Below are 27,890 nucleotides of genomic sequence, written 5' to 3'. Positions count from 1 at the left end.
TCTGTCACAGCTCCTCATGCTCTTCCCCTGCTGCAGGGTCATTCCCCCAGGAGACAGTCCTCTGTGAACTTCTACGACTTGAGTCTCTTCCACAGGCTGTCGTTTTCCATGAATTCATCCAGTGTGTGTCCCCAGTGGGGTCACAGGTCCTGGAGCAGCCCGCTCCAGTGTGGGCTGCTCTCCACAGGCCACGGGTCCTGCCAGGGCCTGCTCCAGTGTGGGCTGCTCTGCTCTCTCCACAGACCACAGGTCCTGGCAGGGCCTGCTCCAGCACAGGTTTCCATGGGCTCACAGCCTCCTTCAGGCACACCCACCTGCTCTGGTGTGGGCTCCTCCAGGGCTGCAGGTGGATCTCTGCTCCCCCTGGGCCTCCAGGGGCTGCAGGGGCACAGCTGCCTCACCATTCACATTCTCTCTCTCCTCCTTCATTGACCTTGGTGTGTGCAGAGCTGTTCCTCTCAGACATTCTCACTCCTCTCACTCACTGCAATTGCCTTGTGCAGTACTTTTTTGCCCTTCTTAAATTCATTACCCCAGAGGTGCTGCCGCTGCTGGGCTCAGCCTTGCCAAGCAACTAGTCCATCTTTACTTTAAAAATGTGTAAATTTTTGCAATGGATATGAATTAAAGCATTTTCAGTCTTCTGGCCTATTTGTTAATGATGAAGATGCAACAGATTTAATTTTTTAAAATTGAAAAAGTAAAAATTAACTGTTTCAACACCAAAAGTAAAAAACTTCTATTGACATCACAAGTCCTATCTTGCCTTCTGAAAGATTTGAGGGGATTTTTTTGCATCTCTTTGAGAGGAATAGAGAAACAGTACTGTCACCACTTTTGGCATTATTTCAGGTGCAGGACTGCCTGAAAATTAGAAACAGATTGGTGTTTATATTCTCTCCACTGTGTCCTTAGCCCTCAAAGGTTATGGATCATTTATGTGTGTTTAGGGTAGGATGGAACAACAGTAATGACAACTCTAAAATTTTCAAAATCATTAGGGTCTTACTTATTTTTTAATGTATGTGCTTTGTGAAGTCTCAATAGCTTTAGAAAAGGCAATAGTAATGGAAGTGAAGAGTGGAATGCCACAGCAAAGAGAGAGGGACTCTTACATCTCATAGACAATGCTGGCTTTTAGGATACAAGCAAATCTGGTAAAAGCAATTTTACATTTTTTTTTGTATGTTATTCTGGTTAGTGCTCCTAAAGCATCAGCCAGCATTTACTTTTTCCCACAATGCTCTTTCAAATGGAATGCTGTCTCCATCTGTAACCTGGGCACCTTCCATGTCAGGCAGCTCAGGTATAAGCACATTTGATAGCGCTTCTGTGCAGGCCAGGAGGCTGGAGCCAGGACACCATCCAGGTGAGGTCTCACACAAAGAAATGTTTCTAATGCATCTTCCAGGAAAGGGTCTGTTTTGGTCTTTGAATATAGCAAAGATTTCTGACTCAACAGCTTCAGGGGAACAGTAGCAAGGGAGAGAGAGAGAGCCCAATCTGTGGTGATTGTTCATGCACAGACAGACAGGTTCTGTGTCTGGACTCTTGGCTGAGGCTGGTGGATTATTCCAGTCCTTGCAGCCAGAGGCAGCTCATTTGGCATTATTTTCTGGTAACTTTTCCAACAGCCTCTTTTATCCACAAGTGCCATGCTGCTGAGGACTGGAGTGGCCCGGTCTGAGCCAGGCCCTATCCAGCCCGTGTCTGTCCGTGTCCTGGTGGTGATGATGAGGGGAATGGCTCCAGCCCAGCCGTTCCTGTTCCTCTGTCTGCATTTGCCTGTGCCTGGCCTTGGCTGCTGTGCCTGTTCCTGGGACTGAGTCTGGCACAGTGTGGCTGGGTGCATTTCTCTTTCAGCCACCCTGCCAGAGGCAGACTTAGTGCAGGGAAAGAAGGGGAGAAGTGCAGAGGGACTGACCAGTGTTAAAATTATCACATCAACACGACTGTGGTAACTCCTTGACGGCCTTGTGTTACATCCATAAGAAGTTCTGGGTGTCTTTTTCTGTGGAGATCAGGTGCTGATATGTTGTGCCTAATTCTCTGAGAAGCTGAAAATGTAAATGGAAGTTTATGCTTAGGATACATATATATTTAACACAAATATATTTTTAAAACCCTGTTATGAACAGCCTGATTGAGGAGTGAAGATCTTACTGATGATCTTACTGATGAGCTTCAGGAATTTAAAAAATGTTTTCTTGATTGGAGTAGCAGCATTATAGAACTCTAAAAACTATAAGTAACTGTGGCAGCCTCAGCAACCTCTGACTTAATCTGCAGGTAGCTCTTTGGCTCAAGAGCAGTAGGTGGGATATATTCTTTATATTTACTACAGTATTAAAATATGGATATTATCTTTGAAGGGTACCATTATGCTGTAGCTTCACATGTTTCTGTTGGTAATTTAGAAGTTATGTGAGTTTTTTTTTCTTCAGGAACTTTTGGGTTTTAAAATATTGGAATCTTCTCACTGTTTCAAATGTAGTGGGCTTTCTTAATTCCTTCAAATCCCCTACAGCCTTTTAGATCTAGGAAAAGTTAACTCTGTGAGAAAAAGTCAATTCCTTCTTCACAGCAGTTCACTCTTTGCTAATTCCATTCTAAGGAGTAGAAAATGTACCTTTAAAAATAGTGCAAGCTTCTGAGCTTTAGGATTACTGAGAAGAATGTGAAGGCTTCTAGAGTTACTCTTTACTTTTTGTATTTTTCCTTCATTCAATAAGAATGCCAGTTTTGTTTGTTTTTAAGGGGACAGAAAAAAGCCTATTCTCTTAAAAAATCATATTTAAGTGAAGTGCTATTGTTCATGTGTGCCACTCCCCTCTAGTGAATAAAAGTGGAATTGCTTCATGTCGCGTCATGCCATTGACGCCCTAGATGCAACCAGATTATAGAATTTTTCTTCAACTTCCAATGACAGAGAGTTATCTTTCTTTCAGTGGAACAATGTGAACTTTATTCTGCTTTTTCTATTAAGGAAGAAATAGGCTTTCAGTGCAAAGCATGCTAAAGTTATTAAATCTGTCCTTTGCACACACATGATGCCCAAGTAAAAATAAAATTAACTTTAACAACAGCAAAACTGTAGTAGTTATCCCTCTGTCTGCATATCCCTGGGTTTGAGTGAAAGTTTCATGCTCCATGCCCCTCTTTACATACATGAAGCATTTATTTTAACAATGTTTACTTTTTCCTTGATAGTTGAATAAATTTTTGGTGTAGTAATCTTAACTCCTCCATGATAGGTTGATGTTTGCTTTGTTAAACCTTTGAGTAATTGATACCAAAGCTTGAGTTGTTTGGTCACAGATAGGTGTGCAGTTCTAGATAAAAATATCTATCCACATATTTTCACTTGGATGTTTTTGTTGAAAAGGTAACAGAGGAAAAGAGTTTTACAAAAATGTTGTGTATATTATAAATATTCTGTCAAATGTCAGCAAACAAGGCACCAAGTGTGAGATTTCTCTGGCCAGAGGCCAGTCAAATAGCTCAGCAGTCACCCTATTCTGAACTCTGTACTTATCAGCCATGGAGAGAAATACATGCATTTAGCTTTCCATTTGTCATCTAAAGTACACAGCTAAAATATACTCATAGGCAGAAGCTGATTGTTTCTGTTTACTGCACATGACAGATGTATCAAGCTAGAATGAGATTAATCCTGTATGGGATGGTCTTTAAAAAACGATCTGTTTGTGTCTGCTTTTTTCCCATTAATTGTGCCCTTAATTCATACAATAAATGTGTCATTAATCAGTGGTGCTGGTGAAAACAGCTTTTTATTTTACACTGACAACTAAATTTAGTCCATTAGAGTTCTACCGGCTGTGCAGGTCACAAGCCTAACAAAGTAGACAGCCTGAAGAAGTTGTATGAGATGTAGAAGTAGTGAACCCTAAATCAACATAAACTCTGATTTGAGGCAAATATATGCGGAAAAATATTTCATAGAAAAAAAGAGCATAGATCCAAGATATTTTTAGTTATGCCTTAGAGATGCAGAGGTATGCTGAGACTAAAATTGGCTCTATAGAGCTCCATATGTTTATTTACCATACACAGACATTAAAACTGACCCTAGACATCCGCCTACCTGAAGCTTAAAGAGCAGAATGTATGCATGTAGCTGAAAGGCCAAGTGTAACACATTCTCTTGTTTTCCTTCTTTTAGGAGTGTTTTACATTTCACATCCTTGCTTTTTTCTGCTACGCAAAGATGCAGTTCATCCTTGTTCTTAAAGTATGGCAAATGTTTCTTGTAAAGGTTAAAGCACAGTTTTTCTTAAAAAAAGAGTAATATTAAAAATATGAGGCCAAATCCCATGGCATCTAGTTAGGCAAAACTCACACTCAGATTTTTTTTTCCTAATGTACTGTACTGTACATCACTGCATCTTTTTAGTTTCTTCCTTTGTAACCAAAAGATAAACTCCTGTTTGTTATTGCACAGCATTTTCAAAGCTCTGATTTATAAATTCTGTTATGGAATTGTTACTCAAAACTATCTCTTCTCTTTTCCAGAGAAATCAGTGCTTGCCCAGCCAACATTTATTTTTGAAAAGAAGGACCGTTCTTTGAAGGTAAAAAGCCTTTTTTCCCCCCCTTTTCATATTGATAACAATTGGTGAGAAATAGGCATTCTGTAGACAATTATCCTAGCAGTAGTATAAGATTTTAGCCCAGGTTAACACTTGTAATAAATGGTCTGAAAATAGAACAAGGAAGAATAGCAAACAGAAACAAGACTTAATGCATATATGCTGGACTGTTATACTTTGTGTCTCTGTCTAGAAAATGACAGTTCTCTTTTCGTTGACCTTTCTGTGCTTATTTTTTTCCAGCGACCTGCAGAAGACCCAGTTTGCAAAGGTGAAAATGGTAATCACCACCTCGCTGAAACAGGTCTGCCTATTTCCTGTGAAAACAGTGTTTGGACTCGTTCTATGAGCAGGGGCAATTCCCAGTTACCAGACTAAGATTTTGTGGGTTGTAGAGCCACCTGCTCTGTCCTAATATATATATCCCTGTCTTCCCTCGAGTTCTTCCATCTTACCTCTCATATTTACCAGAAAGACAAGCTCCAGAAGCCCTGAAAATTTGACTAAGTGTATTCATCAGCTATATGAACTCCTAACTGCCTTTTTCTATTTGTTTGGGTAATGTTATAATGTAGCTCCTCACTCTTAATGTTTTCTGAGCCCATGGGCTATGAAGTGATTCTAAGTATTTGCTTTGGGTTCCCGGAGCTTAGTAGAAATAAAGACTCCCTGGGGGTTTGTCAAAGGTGTTGACTTAGATTCCAAAGCCCTCTTGCTCTTAGGTACTGCCTTAAAGCTGTTCTCTAAAGTCCCTCCTAGAATTTATTTTGTTCAGGTGTTAATTCAGTATCCTAACATGGTGCTGATGCCTCCTGCCAATTACATTATATTTTATTTTCTCTAGATTTCATTAGCTGTTCCAGAAAACGTGCAAGATCATCATCTTTGACTTTCCAGAAGTCTGACTCTCAGTCTGACACTGGTATGACATTTACCTCCAGTCATGTTTTGATTAGAGTTCTGTATTCTCATCTGGCAATGAAAATAATGAATTCCCCCATCTAATAAATGTTTCTGCATTGTAGGCATGCTGCAAGTCATGAAAACGTAAACATTGATACTTGCTGATAGTTTCCAATGAACATGTTTTTAATTTAAAATACATTATTTTTTCCATACTTACATAATATTACATAAAGTAGTGAAAAATCGATAAATTTCTTATAATTTTCTTTAATTGCTCACAGAGTCATGGGACAATGAGGTCAAGAAAGGAATTATATCCCTGGTTTCTGGAAGAGATCAGTGTTCCCTCGGCAATCCTTTAAAATGTAAAGCAGTTTCCAGAAGGGCCCCTCCTGCTGTCCAGCCATGAGCTGACTGGGAAGGCTGATTAAGGACTGTGTATTGTTTCCATGGAAATGAACACGAATCACTAAGGCTACTGTGCAGAAGGACTGATCTGGTTTTTCCAACCTTGATTTAAAATATGGATGGTACTAAAAAGTACTTCTGAATTCAGGCATTAATATACATATGGTGTATTTTTTTTTTAAATCACATCTGAATGTACCTAAGAGGACTTAAGCTAAGTCTGGTTTACTCTGAAAGTTAAACTGGGATAGATATGTGATAAATTTTAGGGCATGCCTATACCAGAAAATAAAGCAGAGTGCAGGAGGAAGCTGGAGTGTTTTCCTTCTTGATTGCCCGCACTGTTTAAGGGAGAGGTCACTGTCTGGCAGTGTTTTGAACCTTTCCACATGGCAGTCTCCGGGACAGAGCTGATACAGAGCAGGTTAGCTGTGAGCCTGAGCCAGGCTGGGCTGCGTGGCCTCAGAGACATCCTGGGGTCAGCAGCATAGACATAACCTAACAGTCTGCTTCAGAAAGATGGTGGGTAGCAGACAATAATTTATTCTATTGTCAAGGAAAGCATGACATCAGCCTGGCTAACCCTAAAACTCATCTTTTCTTATTCTCCAAACAAGTGATAATTTAATCTCTTACCCTTTTAGATACAGCTCTCACACAGCAAAGAGGGAGATCATCTTCATTTAACATTCTTCCTACTTTCCCTCCCTCCCAAACAGGTAAATAAAAGTAAATATTTATGTAAAAAAGCAACTATTAGCCAAAATAAAGATGTGTGCAGAAATGCTTTTCCTGCAAGACAAACCTGAAGCGTGTTGGACTAGTCTGGTATTTAGATGGGAGAAAGGATTGTTTTATAAGAAAGACTGGCATTTCAATAGAAGATAAGGGAAAAAAGTTGGGGAATCCTCTGGGGAAGGGGTGGAATCTTTGAATAATTTAAAAGCATGCATTTATAGAGTGTGATACAAATTATACTTAAAAAACCAAAATGAAATTGCAGTAATTACATGAATAGTTTGCTTGCAGTATAATGGTGATGGTTCCTACAGGAACCATAAATTTCTGTCCTAGGAGCCTGACTTCCACCTAACCAGGGATCCAGGGAATATCCTCCCTCTCTTAGCACTAACAGGAAAGATGCAGTGGTCTCAAGTCCTAACCTATGTCTGTTACCAGAGAAAGGTTCTTGACAGACACTGGCGTAGAGGATTTCTAAACAATGTTAAGAGTGCCCAGCATTTTAATAGCAGCAAAACACACTCTTGCAATGAAAAAGTGGTGATTTTATGTAGTTTATCAGTTGTGCCATTCTACAGGACATGGTACATGTGTGGCATTGCACCTTAAGGGGAAGGCAGCTCCCAAGATTTACAAATCTTGGGTGGTCACGGTGGAAAGGAGTGACAGAAGTCAGAGGTTCTGCAAAAGCTTAAAAAGTTTTACTATTAAATTACACACTTGGCATGAAAACTGGTGTAAGTCCTGATCTCTTATTATAGCCACATGGTGGGTTTTGGATGAATGGTTAAGGTGAAAGGGAAGAGAGAGAATTAAAGAGGATTAAAGAGGAGAAGAGAGAAAGCAAAAAAGAGAGAAAAAGAGATCACCAGCCTGGCTTCAGCATTGGCATTGGTCTGGCTGATGTCTAGGATCCTGGGGCACACACCTGGGCTTGATCAGGTGCCTTTGTATAGAAGGGTTTCCCCACCCTGGAGATAAGCTTCTCTCTTTTTATGTAAATCAGTTCTCAAATCAGTTCTCAGTTCATTCTTTCTGGAAATGTGTGAGAGGCCTTGGGAGTCTTGGGTGGTTTTGATGCCCCCACAGTCCATGCCCACATCTTGGCCTCATTCCTGCTGTGCTGTGCTGTGCTGTGTTGTGCTTATGGTTGTCCTGGAAAAATGCTGCCCTACGTCTCTAGGTACCCTCTTCAGCCACATCCTGCACTTCCTCACAGTGACTTACTACCACAAGTCTGTGGTTGGCTCCACAGCTATTGGATATCAGTGACATAAAAATTATCCCCCTTACCCCCTGGGCTTCTACAGCATGGTTGCCATCACCTTCTCACTGGTGTTTGATATTTTTATTAAAACAGTGAAAGCATCAATAGTGCACTGCCATCGTTCAATGAGTTATAAAGGCCTTTTTAGAAGAACAGGGCAGGGTACATTTATTTATTTGTTTATTTATTCCTATGTATTTGGGCCTCACTTAATCATCTTAAAAATGTCTAAAACTTGACCAGGTAACAGTCATTGTTTCTACAAAACAGGAACACCTAGTATTAAAAGATGAAGAAAGATTTTGCATTAAAAACATTCACTGGTATCCAAAAGACAGTGACATAGCCAGAAAACCTGGTGCTTTCTCATGCAAAAGTGTGCCCACCTGTAAAAATTGAGACAGTAACAGTTATCTTGGAGATCTTTTTCAGATGGATATGTTGGAATATTGCTCAGGGGAGCAGAAAGGGGATACAGAAATACTAATTAATGGTTAAAATTTGGGTTTACTCGTTACTTAATTTTAAATTCCTTTTTTTGTAGTAAAGAAGAATAACATATTCATGACCTCATCTCTTCTTCAAAGAAATCCTGACATCGTCAAAAGTACAAGGGAAGGTAATTGTCATTGTAATGTTTATTCATTGTAGCTCCACAAAGACATCATTTAGAGATATGAAAGACAAAAAAATAACAGCTCTTTTCCATTCCACTGAATGATAGGCTAGGTGTTTTTATGCTGTTCATAACTTATTTGTTTGAGTGTAAATGTCCTATGAACTCTGGTCTGATCATCTGCTCTGACTACTTATTTCCTGAGTGGACTGAATGTAACCTTCCATAGTGAAAATTCACATTTCTAACTGAATACCTCTGCTGCTGGAGAAGGCAATGAAGAAACCTCTTGGCATCTGAGGATGTAGAATTAAATCTGAAATGCCAGAAGACATATCTAAAACAAAGCAATAAATATAAGTATAAAAATATACTTAAATCTATAAATACAAATATATTTTGTAAGTAAAACCAGAATTTTTATGTATATTACTGATTACTTTTTTATCCTGATAGGATAACACATTGGTTTCACTTCAGAGTTGTGTATTTTAGAAACCATTACAATTTTTCAGAACATGAAGCAAGTAAACAATAGTAAATATTATTTTTAAATGTTTTGAAAGTCTCAATTAAGAGGCAAGACATATAGGCATGAATTAGATGTGAAGAAAAAGTATATGTTTAAACATTTTGTCTTTGTATTTTACAAGGATCCTTGTCACCAAGTCAATTGTGGAATGTTATTAGACCTGCCACTTTACAGCCCCCACAAGCCCTGACCTGTCCTGAAATTCCTGTAGTATGTCTAATGACTAAGAAAGAAGCATGTGTTCAGGTAAAAAGAAAAATAATTTTACTGGAGCTCAAACTAAGGAAAAAAACCAACCAAATAAAAACACCCAAAACAATCAAAGCCAAACACCAAACAAACCAGTGCTGTTTTAAAGCAATTAATTAATTAATTATGCAGCTAATTAATAATGCATTAAAAATGCATGATTTTCAAGAAAGTTCCCATGTAAGTTTCAGTGGAATTGCTGTATTACTGACATGATATGAAATGTTAAACTAATGCTGACTGTGTTTGAAAAATTATCTCTTCTCTGCAGGCTGCCTTACCTTTCTGATATCAGGGGTCTGTGGAAAAATCAGCTTTGGGTGTTTTGGATTTTGTTTATTTAGAAAGTGAGATTTTAGTGTTTTAATGGAGGGCACTGGTTTAATACACAGCTGGAGGAAGCTCTGCCCACTGCAACATCTATTATTCATATCTGTATCTGTCTGTGTATCTTTACACCTTAGTGACTCTGGATTCTAGCATATTCTAGCAGAAAATATACTAGCTCTAATTAATCTGTTTGGTTTTATTATTCCTAGCTATCTGAAGACAGCTCTTATTCATCCAATGAGAATTCAGTAAATTCCAAAACAGCAGTGGGGCCATCTTCCAGCTCTCAAAAAACACAGTAAGATTTTGTTTATATTTCTACATCTTGTCAGTTGGGTAATGGCATGCCCTTTCATCATCTATGTCTAACATGGTACTAAGCCCATGCTATCTGCACCCACACAGGGCTCAGTGCTGTTTGTGTGTGGTGCCAAGATTTGTGTCTGCTGACATGAACTTCATATGCCATAAAAAATGGACTCCTAACTGCAATTAATCTCTGTGGGACAGGTGGTTTCTCCTTAGAAACCAAGCTGGAAACCATTCTGGTTTGCCATCTCTCTTCTGACTGCATGTCTGCTACATCTCTTAAAAAAGGTGCATAGAAACTCAGGAAATTTCATTCTTTTGAGGAATAACCAATGTATTTCAGCATATTGGACAAAAGAAGCATAAAGAAAAAATACAGGACTGATTTGGAAGACCAGGTGAATGCTGCAATTGATGCTCTACTTTCATTCACAAAGCAGGATTTCTGGCACAAGAAGCTATCTGTGGTGACTGTGATAGGCTAGCATTTTTGTGCAGCACAGACTTCAGAACTTCTGTGAGGAAACTGATGTCCTTGGAGTAGGATGTTTCCCCATCCTCTTGACACTGTATGTGATGGAAAGAGCCCCATTCTTGGAGATTAATCAGATTCCAACTAAAGCTTGTGTCATACGTGACAAAAATACAATGCTGGGAAAACACTGACTTCTGGTCATGTGTTCAACTTTGCACAAGGTTTTGGTTGGGAAACAGAAAGGGTTCCAGGCCAGCACTGAGAAGAAGTCATACTGGTGCAAAAGCAGGCTTTTACCTCTCTCTGGGGACTGACTCGTGAGAACTCTAGGTCTGTGGCTGTCTTGTGGTATTAATACTGCTTGCTGATGTTGATGAGGGCTTTTTACCTGGAAGTTGTGAGCATCAGGAATACACCTGGTATCCCTTTTGGTGAGAGAATGACTTTTCAAAATTGCTAGGGCCACAGATAATAGATTTCTAATGTTGCCTGATTCCCCCTCCTAGCCAAGAAGGGCATAGAATATGTAAATTGCAAAGGAGTCTGTGCCAGTCTTCTACAGGGCTAGATGGACCATAGATAAAGGTTGTGATGCACAGTGCCAGGGTTCTGAGGAGGCAAAGGAGTTTAGATGCACAATCAACTTAGATTCTTAATCCTTATCAACAAAAAGAACATCATGAGAGGGCAGATGCTTGCTGTGATTTTGGAAGAACCAACCTTTTCTATTACATTTAATGCTGTTGTGATGCACTCTGAGGACAACATGTAGCCACAGAGCACACTGAGCTTTTAGGGGAATCTGAAGGATGGTAATGCATGCATTAGAAAAACTAAATTATCTGCTGTTGGTACTTTAAATTTATTTACCTTCTGTCAGCTGCACAATATCTAGGAAAAGATTGGTGAGTGACTTTCTCCTGTGAAGTAGAGAAGTGCAACACAGTGATTCAGTGCCAACAAGTTAACTTGAAACTATTTCTTTCCCTTGTTTTTTTTTTTTTCCCCACAAACACCCTGCTTGGGGTGTTTGTGCCTCATGAATTCTGTATATCACTATACTAGTTCTATCATAATCATGGTAAATATTGGTTCCTTTGACAGTTGAAAACTAATTTAAACACTACCAGGTGCCTACTGCTCTTCTGAGGTTGCGGAAGGATGTAAGTGCCATTCTTCTGATCCATATTAAGTGACTGATGCTGTAAAATACTTAGGTACAATCTTTCTGGTATAGCTGTTTTCTCATCAATAATAAACAAATTACTTTATGAAACTCTGCATACATACTGAACAGTAAAGGAACATTGCAGACAGACCTCCTCATTGCAAAGAAAACAATTTTTAGGGTTGCTTTTAACTTCCAATCAAGGCATAGTTGTTGACATTTGTTTATAAAATAAAATGCAGAGATTGCTTTGCCTGCAGACATCTCTCTCACTTTTGCTCCTCTTCCACATTTTCATCTCTCCATTATATGATTCTGTGGAGAGATGAGTGAAAATACCTTGTTATCCCTCCGCAGTTGCTGCAGCTGTCCATGTTCCAGGAAAGCAGTAATTTTCATTTCCTGGGCTGACTATAATAATGAACTGAAAAGGAAAAAAAAATTCAAGTTTGTTGATTCTGATTAAAAGCTTGGAAAGCTTGTGTCATAAGTGACAGAAATACAAGAGTGGGAAAACACAGGCTTGCAGTCACATCAGCTCAACTTTGCACAAGGATTTGCTTAGAAAACCGAAAGGTTTGAGGCCAGCACTGGAACTGGCAGCTACTCAGACCTTTTTGGACCCTCTTGAGATGGCCAGTCCCTGAATCTATTTCCCTCTCATAATCCCATTTGAGTACTTTATCCATATTTCTCCTCCCACTGTTCCTTGTTAGTGATCATTCCCTGATATCAGTGACTGTGTTTTGTATCTCCATGACAATGCCACCCCTGGGGCAAGATCACTTTGCATTCCTGACAATGCGTCCCTGACAAGAACGCTTTGTTCTTGCCATACAGCAACATAAGGCTGTTGAGGTTTTAATAACATTTTAAGGCTGGTACTTCCAGTTAACTTTCTTTTAAAAGAGAACTAATTATACTAATTAATTTTTCCCACATTTCTGAATATAATCAAAACATTTTCCCACATTTTTTTCTTAGAAATAAGCCTCTAATTCTTGGGTTTTTTAGCTCTTTTGGGGTGCTGTCCTTAAGCTGCTGTTGGAGCAGCCTAGAAGTAGCAGTTGGAATGTCAGTATGGAAATTGGTCACATTCCAGTAGATTTTAGTGAGGGCTGGTTTAAGGATAAAAAACTCATTAAGACACTTCAGATTTCCTATTCATAGCCCAAAACATACATAGAAGCTTTAAAGGCTGAAAAGACAAGTATTTTCTGATTTCTCTGTTTTGATCCTAGCAAATGTGTTGTCTTAGCAACACATCAACCATGAGAATGCCAAGGAGTATTTTTCTCATTAAAAAGATTGAGAGAGGTAGTACTCGGTAAGCCCTTCATCCTTGAAGATATTTTAAGCACACTGTAGTTGTGAACAGAGAAACTATTTTAGAGGAAATCATGAAAGTTCTGCCAACAAACTCAGCCAATTAACAGAAATATCCTGTACATGACATATGTTATGTTAAGCCCTCCCAAGGGTGATAAATACTGTGAAACAGAAGTGGTGCTGAAGAATGCAGTTGGTGACACAGTATCAGGCTGCCTTCCTGCCAAGTCATCCTTCTGCAAGAGGAAGTGAAAAGAGCTTGCATGGTTTTGCCTATGCCAGCAAGATGTGCAGGATTAAGTTCTACAGAAAGCATAAACAACCTATAACCCCTGCGTAAAAAAAACCCAAAATCAAAAAAAACCACAATCAAAACCAAACCAGCAGCAGGAACAACTTCCACACAAGGTTTACAAGGATTTTTCTCACTTTTACAAAAAATGAACCCTGTTCATTTAAAGTGGCTATGTAATTAGCAGGTCAAATCACAATTCTACTTGTATAGAATATTCTTGAATGTAATCTCTAAAACATAGCTGGCCAGTACCAAAGGATTGCAACTATTGAGTTCTCTCATTTTATCTCTGGAACAGGTAATTGAAAAATGGAAACATTTTTCTCTCCTATTCTACTTACACCTCATCTTAAGCCATCTGCTATCATATCTATACATTTTTTTCAGTATTTGTGTGTGTAGGTGAATACATTGCGTTCCTGCACTTCCAAGATGCTGGGAGGATGATGTAGGAATGCCTGTAAGGCACCAGGGTGTACATTATTCTGCAGAGTACTGGAGCTTCATTGCTTGAAAGGATAGCTGTTAATTGTTGGTAGTCCTTTGGAGGAGCAAAAGGAAACAAGGAAACGAAAGTAACTCATTAAAATTTCTGGAGTAAGACACTTCCCTGAGGAGAAGTGGCATGCTGTTTTGCTGCTTGTTCTTTGGTCTTAAGTAATGGCCTCAATAATCTTAATGAAATGCAGTGTGATACTCTGTTCCTTTTGTGAAATGTTCCATAGAGAATATTCTCAGATTCTCTTTAAGAATTTACCTGATTACTTATGTGATTACTTTTTAATTTTTCTTTAATGTTAGGTGTGGTGAATCTTTAAAGCGTTTTACATAGTTCTAAATCACATTTCTTTGTTATTTTGTTCCCACAGAAGTCAGTTGCTCAAAGAAAGAAGTATACAAAACAGCAGCAATTCTGATTTTGTGTTTGGGGAAAACATGGTTGAAAGAGTTTTGGTTGGATCTGCACACACTGGCAGACTTTTTATCAAGGTCAGTGTACTTAAGAGTACAATTACTTTTTCAGACATTGGCTCTTTTTAGGTTCTCCTTCTTTTAAAGATGTGAGCAAATATGGTTCCAATGTCTCTTGAGGAGAAAGTATCTAAGGATGTGCTGCTGAATGTCTAAGCATTCCTACCTTCACCACCCTAGACAGACAGGTTCTTTAATTACTAATGCTTACCAATATGCCCCTCTTGTTTTTTACTTTAAAAACAGTTTTTTATCTATTTTATGTAAAGTGGAACACCCACAATGTAAGATAAAAGAATGTGCTCTACTGCTCTAACTTCCATCGTAACTGTAAGAGGTCGGATACCTGAAGGGAAACCTACAAAAAGCTGAAGAGAGACTGCTTACAGGAGCAGGAGTGACAGGGCAAGGTGAAATGGCTTCATACTGAAGCACATAGGTTAGGTTCGCTATTAGGAAGAAACTCTTCTCTTTGAGGGTGGTGAGACCACTGTTAAACATTTGCCTGGAAATGCTGTGGATGCCCCATCCCTGGAGATCATCCAGGATGACCAGCCAAGGCTGAGCTGGATGGGGCTCTGAGCAACCTGATCTAATTAAAGGTGTCCCTTCCCTTGGCAGAGAAGCTGGAACCAGATGATCGTTACGGTCCCTTTCAACCCAAACCATCCTGTGATTCTGTGATAAATAAGTGTGACGGGAAAATTGGACACCTTAGAGAGTGTCCATGTTAAAGCACATTGTGCATGCTTGTGAGGCAGCTTATGTCCTGAAGGACTCTAGGACAAAAAAAGTGGTTCCCAAGCTGAGGACTGCACCATTGAAAATGGAATTGAAATTCAGTTTTCAGTTGAAGTAGGATGAAAACTGTATGGTTTAATCTGCCAGGTAAAAACTTGGCAACCATAGGTTTGGGGTATGCCTTCTGGCCAAGATTTATTTATAAGGTATGAGTTGAGACACTAAGCATTGTCAGAAGACACAGGCATTTATTTACACATGCCTAAGAAAATTTATCTGCAAAACTGAAGGTGATAGAAAATTTTTAAGTCCTCTGAAGTTAAGTTTTTGGTGTCTGGGAGTTTTAAACTACTCTTCTGGGAACTATGGCTTGGAAATAAAATAACCAGTACCTTAACACCTAAATTCTTCAGTGGATTTTAATACTAGTCCACACAAAGAGGTCATTCTTCTCAGAGGAAGAATGATGTACTGATTCTATGATAGTAATATTACTTCCTCTAGAGACTGAAATTGTATCATGTGGTCTAGTTTTACTCTGAAACTATTAAAATTGCTAATCTTCAGCCTAGCATGCATTAAATTATTCAATGTTCTATTTGATATAAAGTAACATAGCCATTTTTTAAAATAGGCATTCTTATTTCCCCTGTGTTTTTCTAGAGTCCTGAGAGGCATCCCAAGCTGTGTAATGAAGCTGATTTACACAAAGGAGAAATAACATCCATGTCCACGGGATCATCTCATGTCAGGCCACAAACAAGTAAGCACACTCAGCAAACAAGCACAGTTAGCTCTATTATTATATCTCACTGTATTTTAGAGGATGTCAGATGAGTGGTGGTCAATAATTTTCATCAATTCTCAAGATACCCAGTCATGAGTATGCTTAGAGTACATGCTAAAATCTATATTCAGAAAGCAGGTAGAGTTTGTTTTATGACATGTAAACTGGACTAACTTCAGAAAGCATGGTCTCAAGAAAATATTACAGAATATTATTATTGTTATTTAGTACAGATTGTTATTTATTGTTTGAAAAAAAATACAGCGACCTTTATGAATGCCTTGTAGACTACATTGTTGAATTAAAATTTTAGACTGTCTGTTGCTTGCATTTTTCAAATTCTCATATCAATTAGTTTGTTATTTTGGATCATAATTGTGGGACTGACAGTTCTGTACAGACAGATTTCAGGGCTTGTTTGTGACTCGTGTGAGATTTTCTGCTGAGCAACCCATGTAAATCTAGGCTATGAGGGAGTCCCCAACAGGCCCCTGTTTTGAGCCTTCTTGACAAATTCTGCACTCCTGTTTACTAACAGATGTATTAGATCCTATGATTTGTGTAAGCATTCTTATAAGTAAAACATTCTAAATATAAAGCTCTCAGAATATGTGTATAGATTATGCAAAGATACAGAGCTTTGTAACAATGTTGTTCCTTTCAAATCTTGTCCTTCTGTGATCCTGTTAATTATTCATTGTATATGTATTATTACTCTGAATATTGGGATATGTATACTCGGCATAACAATATATCAGATGAGTTTAATTTGGAAAATCAGCTTCTAAGTATTTAGGCCTTGTTTCTGATTCTTCCTGTTTGTCCCTTTGGACAAAACTGCAACTATAAACAGCCCTGTTCAATTCTGTAGGAGCCTTTTTAGTGAGGTATTTTATATTCCTTTTCCTCTTATGTTTGTTCCTTTGGCCAAAAACTTATTAATAACACTAAACAATGTCAGATACCACAGGTATTACTGAGGTCACATCCTGTGTGACCTGTACTAATTTTGTTATCCTAAAAATATTCCCAAAATATTCCCTGTACAGAAATAATTTCTTTTTTCTTTTTTTTTTTCCTACAGAAAGACCTTTGTTGAGGAATGCAACACTAATTGAATCAGCAGCTGCTTGTGTTTCCAAGCCAGTGGACAAAATCCTGTTAGATAAAGTTGAAGTTATAACTGGAGAAGAAGCAGAACAAAATGTATTGCAGGTGTGTATTCCATAAAACCTTGATGGTGAGTAGTTTAGTTGTTGAAAAGAACATCTAGATCTATTACAGATGCAGCAATCTGAAAATAACTTCAATTTATATTTTAAATTTTTGCTTTTTTTAAGCTATGCCTCATCTAACCCATTTTTCTGTAAGTTGGTGTGTTCTTTTGCATACTGTATTTGTTAATTTTGTTGTCTCTTTCAGTAAGTGACTATTTCAGTTGTATTTTCTAAGCATCTACATAGTATACTAGCTGTAACCACAACCTTAGAACTGGAAGTGATTTGAGTAAAGATGGGGCATATGAAAAAAAAATTTTTGGGAAAAAAAGCAATGTCTTGTAAAAGCAATTTGTTTTATAGTTCAGCTAAAGTAGCAATTATCTTTTCAACCTGTCAGGGCGTATCTTGTTATTCTTTGTCTTCAAAATACTATTTTCTCAAAAAATAGCAATTACGATTTTAAAAATCTCAACATTATTTTATTTTTGATTAATTCATTTGTTTTGGCAGAACACAAAAGTTTTATTGTCTTTGAAGCAGTACTCTTCTAGTACCAGTACTGGTATCCTGTTGCATAACATTTGCAATGAGTGAGGAAATAAGGTTGTACAACTTTTGCAACAAATTTAGCTATGCTGGTGGATATCACAGACTGCTGCTACACTTAAAAATACAGCAGCAGCAAAACTGAAGGGCCTCAGCAACTTTCTCAACAGACAAAGAGTTAATGAAGAGAAATGAAAAAGTAAACTGGGACTAATGCTGAATGTTTTCGATAATGAGAAAAGATTTCACAGATCTAGGAGCCCTTTCATTTTAGCTAATAAAGGTGATATAGCTATACATCTGTGTATAGGTATATCTATGTACCTTTCTGCACACGCCATGTAATACATGGATGTATTAAAAGCCCAGTCAAAAGTTTTACAACCATAAAGTTGTAAAAGTAAAGTTGTTATTTTAGAGCAAATAAAACTAGCATTAGCTGGCAGTTCTCATCATGTATTTCTCTTTCAGATTAACTGCAAGCTCTTTGTATTTAATAAGCTTTCTTTAAGCTGGACTGAAAGAGGCAGAGGATCGCTGAGGCTTAATGACACTTCTAGCAATAAGCATGGAATGTTGCAGTCAAGGCTAAGTACGAGTTAAATAATGAAATACCCCATACAGGAAACACCAAATAACTTGTGTTATTGTTGGCCAGAGTTTATTTCAGAACACTTAAATCTGAGAAGAGCATTATATTTAAGTTGAGTTGCTGAGAATCTTTTTACTTGATAAAATTCTGTGTGTTACAGACTGAGGAACTGGGCTCACATATATTGTTAGGTTCTGTGCACTTCTCTGATGTACTGTGTCTTCAGCCCGGTCATCAGTCTAACAGTTTGCTCTTTGTTGGTTCTGCTTTTTCAGCAGCACTGTTTCAAGACTCTTCTGGAATGTTGTTTTTACTGTGCTGTCACTTTTTTGTACTGCATTGCACAGTTTCAGCAGATTATTTCCTTTGCATGTCAGACGTATTGAAAAAAACTAATATATTTGGATATAAAAAAAAAAATCTCACTATATCAGGGTTTTATACCAAATTAAAAAGAATAATTGATGAAAATATTAGTGGTATACAAGTGCTGGAGAAAACAACTGCAGTATATCTTATCATATAACCTCCTTATTTTAGTTATGCGAAATCAAGGTAGCTTGAGACTGATACTCAACACACAACTCTGGGAACAAATGGTTATAAAAAGAGCAAACAGAAAGAGCCTGTGCTTCACTGCAACAGATCAAGAGGACCATTCAGTTCAAGTATTTCTAACTCAGGTGAGTATGAGACAACAGCTCCACCCAAAACCCCACGTCATCTAGAATCCTGAAGGGCTGCTGAAGGTTGGTTTTAGCAAATGGCCTTCGTGCTGTATCAGACTGAGCTCTGCTTAGATGTTACACGACTTTTATTATGGAATGTGTTAGAATGCTATTCATAACTCAGGTGAGTATGAGACAACAGCTCCACCCAAAACCCCACGTCATCTAGAATCCTGAAGGGCTGCTGAAGGCTGGTTTTAGCAAATGGCCTTCGTGCTCTATCAGACTGAGCTCTGCTTAGAGCAGAGCTCTAAGCAGAGCTAATAAAAGTTACATGACTTTTATTATGGAATGTGTAGGAAAGCTATTCAAAAAAACAGGTGTGATGGTATGATCTGGCCTTAAGACAGACGTTTCCAGACTCTGGTACACATACCACCAATGGGATGGATATCATTCCAGTAATATGCAGAAATGGCTCTTTTTTAATAGAAGCAATACACTGACAGTATCTTCACAGGTAATTAAAATTTTTACTAGTTACTCTGGTAAAAGGCAGCAGCTTTCTGCCATGGTTCTCAACACACCACTTGCAATAAATCCATCCAGTGCAGGACCTCCATTTCTCAGTTGCAAGGAATACAGAGTTTCAGTATCACCTTGTTTAAGTCCCAAGGGTGTCTTGGGAACCCTGATTTTCTCCAGCAAGGGCTAAATTGGAGATGGGAATGTGCTGGAAAGTGAGAGCATCCACATGAGCTTAAGGATGTTTACATTTTCCCCAGTAGATCTTTCTAGGAAGGATTCAGCTTTCTGGGAAAGACAAATAAATCATCATTTCCAGGAAGTGTCACATATCATAGACAAGCAAAGCACCATGCACTGTATCTGCAAGTACTGTAAATCTGTCACTCCCTAACAGGGATTGGCTCAACTATGGCTGTGGTGGACTGCTGGTCTGCATGTGAGAATTACAAATGTCCTGATTTCCAGGTGTACTGCGCAGTTTTCATGGAGCGTGTAATTCACATTCCATAAATTTGTCTTGGCACTACTGGGCAGTAAAAATAGACATGTATGAGAAAATCACAATATATGAGAATGGGTGTGGCAAGGGTTGCAGGAAGCTGCTCCTACAGACACTGAAGAGGCTGGTATCCATCTCTACAGTATCCACCTGGCGACTGTATATATTAACATGTCAGGGCTTTCCTACTTCTAGAATCAGCTCAGGAATCATCCAAAAGATCAAATATTCCATAAAAACTGAGCTTTTCTTCATGGAAAGTAATTTTTAAGCTTATGTTTCTTGTGACTGTAGAGAAAATAGTCAACAGCTGCATGTAAAGCTCAGACCATATTAAAGAACTTCACATTATTTGTATTTGATATTTGGATATTAATTATTAAGTGTGGATCTTAAGCTGATTGTTTTGATTAGAAAGGACAAAATACAACTATTTCAATATTTTTAAATGAATTTTAAAAAATAGATATTTTTCTCAGTTGTTTTGGACTGTATACATTTGATGTTCTGCAGGCAAGCTCGACAGACACTGAACACCTGTATGCAGCAATACATCATCGCCTTGTGGCCCTGCGAAGCTTTGCTGAGCAAAAGCCAGATGCTCATCAAGGAGACACAGAGTCAGAAACAGCTTTTCAGCCATTTAACTGTGATAGTGATGATGAGGATGATGAAGAACTAACTCAAGTGAGCAGTACTGGATCCGGTAAGCAGAGGTTTTGCTGGAAATGTGTAATCCTTTCACATATTTGCTGAAAGTAATGAAAATTTGACCTTTTTTTTTATGCTGACTATAACTTTTTATCAGATACAGATACCCCTTTTCAGATAGAAACTGGGTAATTCCTTTTAGTATTTTGACTTATTACAGTTAAAATGTAAGGTTTTGCCAGCTCAAGTATCTACATATATTTATAGCCATGGAATACTCTTGACAAAAGCTTGAGGTTTAAGAAATTTTCTAAATTTCTGAAGAAATTATCTAAATGCTTTTTCAGTCTATTTCAGTAAAAATTACTAGAGATGTTGAGATACTGATTTTATGTTGAGTAAGTGAAGAATGAGTCCATTCACATCAGTGACTAGCTTGTTACTAAAAGCCTGGAGCACAATGTGTTCATGAAGATATTTATTATGTCATGGTTAACTTTATTTAAAACATGTTCCTTGATTGGCTGTAACAACTAGCTCAACTAGGAAATCTGCAGGACAACATTTACACACCACTTTTACCGGCTTTCTTCATCATAAAAAAAATGTAGGTTTCTAAGAGAGAAAAATACCACTAAAATAAGATATTAATGTCTTAACGTTTCTTTTAATGCAACTCACAACAGGGCTGCAGTGACATTTGCAGACAGCAAGGCAGAAAGGGCTGTCAGACTTAAAAGCTCTTCTATCTTAGCAAAAGACAAGTAATATTTCTGTCAAGTCATTTTGCTTGTGTCAAACTGCTACAGGGGATACAGGACCTTCCAATTAGGTTTAGGTGTGATTTTTCAACAGATGGACTACATAGGCAACTTTGAGGTGTTGCTCACAGGCTTAGTTTCCCTCAGCAGCTAGGTAACACTGTGCTTATATTATAAACATTCCTTTCAACATTTCCTGTCCTTATATTATAAACATTCCTTTCAAGAACTATTCATCAAGAATCAAGAAATGAACAGCAAGAGCTATAAGTACTGTTTCCCTAAGGAAAAAAAAATTCCCCTTTATCATAGAATCATGGAATATTCTGAATTGGAAGGGACCCTTAAGGATCGAGTCCAGTTCCTGGTCCTGCACAGCACACCCCACGAGTCACACCCTGTGCCTCAGAGCATTATCCACGTGCCTCTTGAACTCTTCCAGGCTGGTGCTGTGACCACTGCCCTGGGGAGCTGTTCCAGTGCCCAGCCACCCTCTGAGGAAGACCCTTTTCCTAATATCCAGCTTAAACCTCCCATGAAACAACTTCATGCAGTTCGCTTGGGCACTGTCATTGGTCACCACAGAGATCAGTGTCTGCTCCTCCTCGTCCCCTCATGAGGAAATTGAAGACCCCAGTGAGGTGTCCCCTCAGTCTCCTCTCCAGGGACAACAAGCCAAGTGACCTCAGCTGCACCTCATACAGCTTCTCCTTAACACCCTTCACCCTTGGTTATCCCTCCTGATAGACTGCAATACCTTTATGTCCTTCTTATATTGAGTGACCCAAAACTGCACACAGTTTCTGGTAACTTGGAAATATTGGATGGAGCTTGATTCCTTCCCAGAACTCCTAATAAGAATTCTTTCTTATTTCAGGGAAAAAAAAAAAAGGAAAAATAAAGAAAAAAATAAAAAGGGAAAGGGAGTTTCAAAGCAATGTAGGAACACAGATATACAAGTTAAATATTTATTTTGATTTGCAGAAACATCTGGTACAAATATTCAGATGGCAGCCAGCAAACAGATTCTGAAATGTGTGAGGTGCTGCTTTTTTTGTCCTTTCAATTTAAGCATCTGTGCCTCATTTATTCCAGTTTGTAACAACAGTTTTAACAATCCCTTTCAAGCACTTTTTAATGGCTTCTAGCTCTTCTGCTTATCTTAATCTCTTCTCAGAGCTTTTAATTTGCACACATTTCAGTTACTGGTATCTGAGTCACTCTCCACTTCAGACATTCAACCTCACTCATGATTCTCTCTGGAGCTCCCTTTTACAAAAATGGAAGAATAATAGGCCTTATGGGTTTTGAACAGGAAGCGGTCAGTTTTAAATATCAGCAGAGAAATGTCCATGTAGATACAAGAGAACAAATCCTGTTTTTTTAAGAGCATTAGTTTTAACACTTTAATTTTCATTCTTTCATTTTAATTGAAGAATATATGTGAACAAGTCATCTTCTTTTTATTGATGTAACTCAGTTTTGGAGATCACCTCTCCTTAAGAATATGTAAATGTTAAGAAGCCTAAGTCTTCAGGGACTGTTTCTTTACAATAGATACAATAATTTATAAAATATGCCTCCATTGTATGTCATTGTGTTCTATTTGTTTTTTCTCATCCCCCCACCTACCAGGGTTTTCTTTTCTTAATATAGCAATTTCTTTCTTGTGGAAAAGGAACTCACATAGTTCCTAGATGATGTATTTCATGACACTGTAAAAGATACAAAAAATTAGATCTTTATTATCTTTATAGTATTTTTATAATTGTCTTTAGTGCTTGAGAATGAAGAAGAAAGCAAATATGATATACTTAGTAAGTGAATTAAGGACATTGAAGTGATTCTGTATATTTGCAAGACTTTGTTGTAGGCATTCCTTACAGAAAATCTACAGTATGTTAATGCTATATACAGACAATGTATAAGGTAGTAGAGATTTTTGTATGATTTTATGAGTTCCGTATAGACATTTGAATTGCTTTACTTTCAGGTAGAGTTATTAATTTCATTAAGTCCATAAAGATAAATTTGCTGTGCCTGATATTTTTATCAGATCATATTTCATATTTCCAGTTATAGCCTGAATATTTTTACCAACAAAATACTCTGTAAATCTAAGTGGAGAGAAAAAGAACAATTAATCTTTAAATAGATTTTGAGAGTGGATGGGACCAAAAAGTCTTTGGAAAGTATTTATCTTTTCCCTCTGCCTATAAAGTGAGCTGAGGAAAGGAATTTAGACTAAACAGTAAACTTCTTGGCTGAACAAAGTCAAACAAGTAAAGTACATGAGAGGTACAAAGATAGCACTGTCACTAGGCAAAGAAAACTTTTATGTATTACTCCTTATACTACACCTCACTAATCAGAAATCTTCTCCTAACTTCATCCTGACTGAGGAATCATCTCTTTTGATTGAGGTGTCCTCTCTGTAATTTTATCTCAGAAGCTATTAAAATTAAATCAAAGATTTCTGGAGTCTAGGCTTGGATAAGTCCCAAGAAGTGATTCCATACCCAGCCATAGACCTTACAAGAAAAATCACAGTGTGCAAAGACATAAGAGTGTATCCCATATGGATCCACAAAAATTGTGTGGATTTTTGAGACTACTGGTATTCAGAGCCTGTAGTCTCCAAACACCAGGAGTGTGTTGGTTGAAGAGCCAGACAGTATTATAACACAGAAATGCAAAAGCACATGCACTTGCAGAACTGAAGAATGTTTTATTTTAGGGACATTTTCTGGTCCATTAAACATGTACTTCCCATTTCAGTTTCATTAGGACTCTCTCTTATGCTGGAGTTTACCAAGATATAAAATGTTACAAGAGCGTTCTTTCTATTTTGAAGTGAAGTACTTTTAAAGTTCTTAAAGGAATTACTCTTCAGCCACATCACAGTAACTCCTGAAAAACTGCTTTGTTTGGCATTTCTTGTCAATTTACTTTAAATTCTTATCAATTGTTAAGGATTCCAAACTATAAAGCTAACACACACATACCTGATAGTGATTAAACTGAGGAAGAAGGAAAAGTTAAGAATTAACTTCTTTGTTGGAGTTTCTGTATTCTTTTCAGCAGGCACCAGTAATATCTAAAGCAGAGAAAAAAGACACTCTGTGATTGGTTTTAAATGCTCCCATATCAGGAGGGAGAAGGGGGAAGATCAATTTTAACATTCTGACAAACACAAGCTTTCATTTCACTTGTATAAGATTTTAAACTCTTGGTAAGTATTTAGGGGTGGCCAGATGGTAGCAGCAATTTTTAAGCAGATACTGTGGTAGTGGTATTATGTATCTGACATTATTAGTCAGTTCTGCCTACTTTCTGCAGATGAGTCAAAGTCACAGAGATTACGCACCAAAACCACTTTCTCATAACCAATGAGCTGTTTGAAGGTATGTTGGATTTCTCACAGTTTTCTGAACATCTGTAATGAAGTCTTAAAGCAGTGTACCCTGTGAGATAATTTGCATCCCAGTACATTGCCCTACCTAGACATCAGACTCCTTAGTGTTTTTGTGCTTGTCTTTATTGACTTGGAGGGTCACAGGCTTCATTCATGAGTCACATGCTCAAATATTTGTGAATAATCCTCTGTTATCTAGTTACCTATTTACCTAAACCAGGAACTGATCATATCCAAACTTTAACCTACTGCTTTGTATTATGAAATGCTGGATTGTTTCAAAACATGAATATGCTCAAATAAGCAAGATTTTTTTTCAATAAATTCTTTTTCAGATCATTCTAGATGGAACCGCAGGCAGTCTGTTGTCTGCTCATGATATCTGCCAGAAGTTACAACAGCTCAGCTGGGAACTCATCTTCCCAAAATGTCTAAGCTGACTTATCAACCCCTGGAGGGAGGAAATCAGATGCATATTACTTTATTACTTTTAAGTAGAGATTAATTTTAGAGACAGCTTAAGTTTAATTCATTGAGAAAGAACTTCAGATGCACTATTGAGGATTCCAGGCAGCCTGCTTTGCACTGAGCTGTGAATAACACCATGGCTTCCAATAGTCAAGAACTGTTATAAAGTCTTTCAATTTTAGAATTAAATATATTTAGATGCATTATTAGAGCGAGGAATTTTATAGGGAATAAGTACTTGTTCATCATATTGATGGATAATACCACATAAGCATGAACTAATAATATATGTAAACAGATATTTGTTACTTTTAATCTATTATTTAAAAGATACATTTGGAAAACTTTAAATTTTGCTTCACTGAAAACATTTATTTAAAATTGTGTGGTAATATTCAGCATCCTATTTGTAAGTACATGCAAGCAAAACCTGGGGTGGCAGTTTAGCATGACCAAGGCCTATAGAAACTAGCCCCTATAGAAACCCCCTACATATTTATTTTGAAAATATCTGGAGTGGTATACTTTCTGCAGAATTTTGTTTAAGGAAAAAGAACCATGATCTGCATCTTTCAGCTGTATGCACTAATAGAATTCACCATGAGGAAGTAAAAGTTCATTCTAAGGGCTATATCAGCTTTAAAATTTAAAGTATAACTGCTTGCTCATGAACACCTTTCTAGCTGAACAAAACAAACACCTGCACTTGTGTATATTAATTGTCCATTTGATATACACAAATAAATGCATGCACAGTACAACAGGATATCTACATTAAAAAATCCCTTAAATGTGTGAGATTATCTAAGATTACTTCTGCCTTAGCTGTAGCTATTCCTAAGAGCGTCATTCATGAGTGTGTTACACATTCTCATGTGCACGATAATCCTGACTGTGGCCAAGACACAGTTGCTCTGTAAAAGTCATTTAATAAACTAATGCCTTCTACCTAAACATTTTTGTGAGAAAAAAACTCCAATTCACCTGTGAATCGAGACTTGCAGGGTCATTCATAAGCCCATGCACAGTAAGATACACCACTTATGTTCCATGTTTTCATTCTGTCAAAAATAGAATTTGTCTGCAATCTCTCCACTGCCACTTCCCTGAAGTCCTGCATATTGTTTGTCATCCTCAGAGCTGAAACAATGTTCTGAAATATATCAAGTCCTTTTAATTAAGGTAATTGCAATGATTTCTCAATCTAAAAAGCTGCAACACACCTGATCAGTCAAGTTACAAGTTAGTTTTCCCACCTGAACATGGTATGAAGTTCGAACAATACTTAGTTTCTTCCTGAATTCTCAGTGCACTGCCAATATTAGTATCCAGATGAAGCTCAAATAGTTGTCTGGATTACACTGAATGTAATGGCTCACCAAAATTAGCACTTGCCTGACATTGATTGAGCATCTGGATGTCAGTAAATTTAAGTACAACTTGAACTTTTTCTGCCTTCAGGAAAAAGGGAGTGCTTCCCAACAGAGCACCTGTGTCAAACAGTGAAGCATGGGGATTTTCTTTTATTCCACTCTGCCAATAATAAAAATATTGTTTCCATAATGTACATTGTGTCCTTTGTTATCAGCCTCACTCCTGACTGCAACAATATTTACATCACTGACCTTCATATTTCATTGCTGCAACTCATCCCCAGGGACAAAGCTCCATGTTATAAAAACTCAGGCAGTTGTAAAACACAGCAGTCCTATGTATTTAGCAACAGGTCATGGTGATATGTTTGCCCTGGAGTTCAGCTGGCTATGCGCTGAATGCAGAGTTTGATTTCAAAGTCTGTCCTGATAATCAAAGCTTTCTGTGAAACAGGATTTAAGCACCTTAATAACATGATACCCCTCTGAATTCTACTACAGCTGTAAAATCCTTGGTAAATGAGGGAGGTTTCCAGGGCAGGGATAACAAAACTTTTTCAGACAGGACTTAAACTTTGTCATATGCTCCCACAGCATACAAGGCTTATAAATAAAAGCTATTTTGATTTGTCTCTTCCCAATATCCTTACATGTATACACAAGTATACATATAAAGACACACACTCATGTGCACACACACTCAAACAAGATGCTTCATCTCCCAAAAGCTGAGGAGGAAAAGAGATGCATATTTTAAAGCCATTGGATACTTTGTTAAGAGAGGAAAAAATTTTTGCTCTTAAGAACCTAATTATGTGTTCTCTTTAGTCTCACTGCACTAAAGTTCACTGTTCCTCAAGCCTGAAGGTACACCATTGTGTAATGTATTAAGCTGGTTTTAAAAATGTAATTTGTCATTTTATGACAGCTGGAGAGCAACTTCCGTACCTCAACAATAAACAATTTTCTTACCACTTAAATTTCTGTGGAACTAGGAGTCTTATTTTGTGTCCCAGTTAGGGCTTCCATGAGTTAGAGTTCCATGCTGCAGAATCTCAAGCCTGCTTTCCTGAGGAAACAATATGTAAGTGGTTGTGCACACCATCCACCTATCTGTCAGACACACAGTGAGTCCACTGTTCAGTTTCAAAGAATTTCACAGGAGCTAGACTGCTCTAAGACAATTAAAATTATTCACAAAAATTGGCAGTTGCTGAGAGACAAAATCAGAGAAAAGCATCCTTTGCGGAAAAAGTTTCAGGGTAAGCTTGGTATATTCTGTGATGCTGTTGGCCTGAGTGGTGTTTTTCTACTTCTGTACAAGCTGTAGCAGTTTCTGGGAGGGAGGAGAAACAGAGCATGGAAGGATAGGTCCCTATGGCCTGAAGAGAGGTGTAGAGACATGATCCAATATGAAACCCGTATGAGCCCATA

The 27,890-nt window shown here is 37.8% G+C and overlaps 1 protein-coding gene across 5 annotated transcripts in view; it reads left to right on the top strand.

Annotated features, from left to right (window-relative positions):
* RANBP3L (RAN binding protein 3 like) overlaps positions 1 to 27,529 on the top strand; it is a 31,884-nt gene extending 4,355 nt beyond the window's left edge. The window contains exons 2-16 of one of the 5 annotated variants that reach the window (XM_039709992.1): positions 4,534 to 4,592; positions 4,854 to 4,914; positions 5,455 to 5,532; positions 6,569 to 6,643; positions 8,477 to 8,551; positions 9,202 to 9,326; positions 9,869 to 9,957; positions 14,105 to 14,225; positions 15,612 to 15,711; positions 16,820 to 16,950; positions 17,973 to 18,093; positions 18,634 to 18,776; positions 20,302 to 20,494; positions 24,540 to 24,604; positions 24,951 to 27,529. In XM_039709992.1, coding sequence (XP_039565926.1) covers positions 4,534 to 4,592; positions 4,854 to 4,914; positions 5,455 to 5,532; positions 6,569 to 6,643; positions 8,477 to 8,551; positions 9,202 to 9,326; positions 9,869 to 9,957; positions 14,105 to 14,225; positions 15,612 to 15,711; positions 16,820 to 16,950; positions 17,973 to 18,093; positions 18,634 to 18,776; positions 20,302 to 20,494; positions 24,540 to 24,586 — 1,418 coding nt within the window. In that variant the 3' untranslated portion in view covers positions 24,587 to 24,604; positions 24,951 to 27,529. Of the gene's footprint in view, positions 1 to 4,533; positions 4,593 to 4,853; positions 4,915 to 5,454; positions 5,533 to 6,568; positions 6,644 to 8,476; positions 8,552 to 9,201; positions 9,327 to 9,868; positions 9,958 to 14,104; positions 14,226 to 15,611; positions 15,712 to 16,819; positions 16,951 to 17,972; positions 18,094 to 18,633; positions 18,777 to 20,301; positions 20,495 to 24,539 lie in introns of all 5 variants that reach the window. The other 4 variants (XM_039709995.1, XM_039709993.1, XM_039709991.1 and 1 more) reach the window with 4 other exon arrangements.
* Positions 27,530 to 27,890: the final 361 nt, after the last annotated feature.

The sequence above is a fragment of the Passer montanus genome, unplaced genomic scaffold, assembly GCF_014805655.1.
Source record: "Passer montanus isolate IOZ18808 unplaced genomic scaffold, ASM1480565v1 scaffold22, whole genome shotgun sequence".
Lineage (NCBI taxonomy): Eukaryota > Metazoa > Chordata > Aves > Passeriformes > Passeridae > Passer > Passer montanus.
The sequence above is the reverse complement of the archived record's forward strand: the minus strand, read 5'-3'. Positions and strand labels throughout refer to the sequence as shown.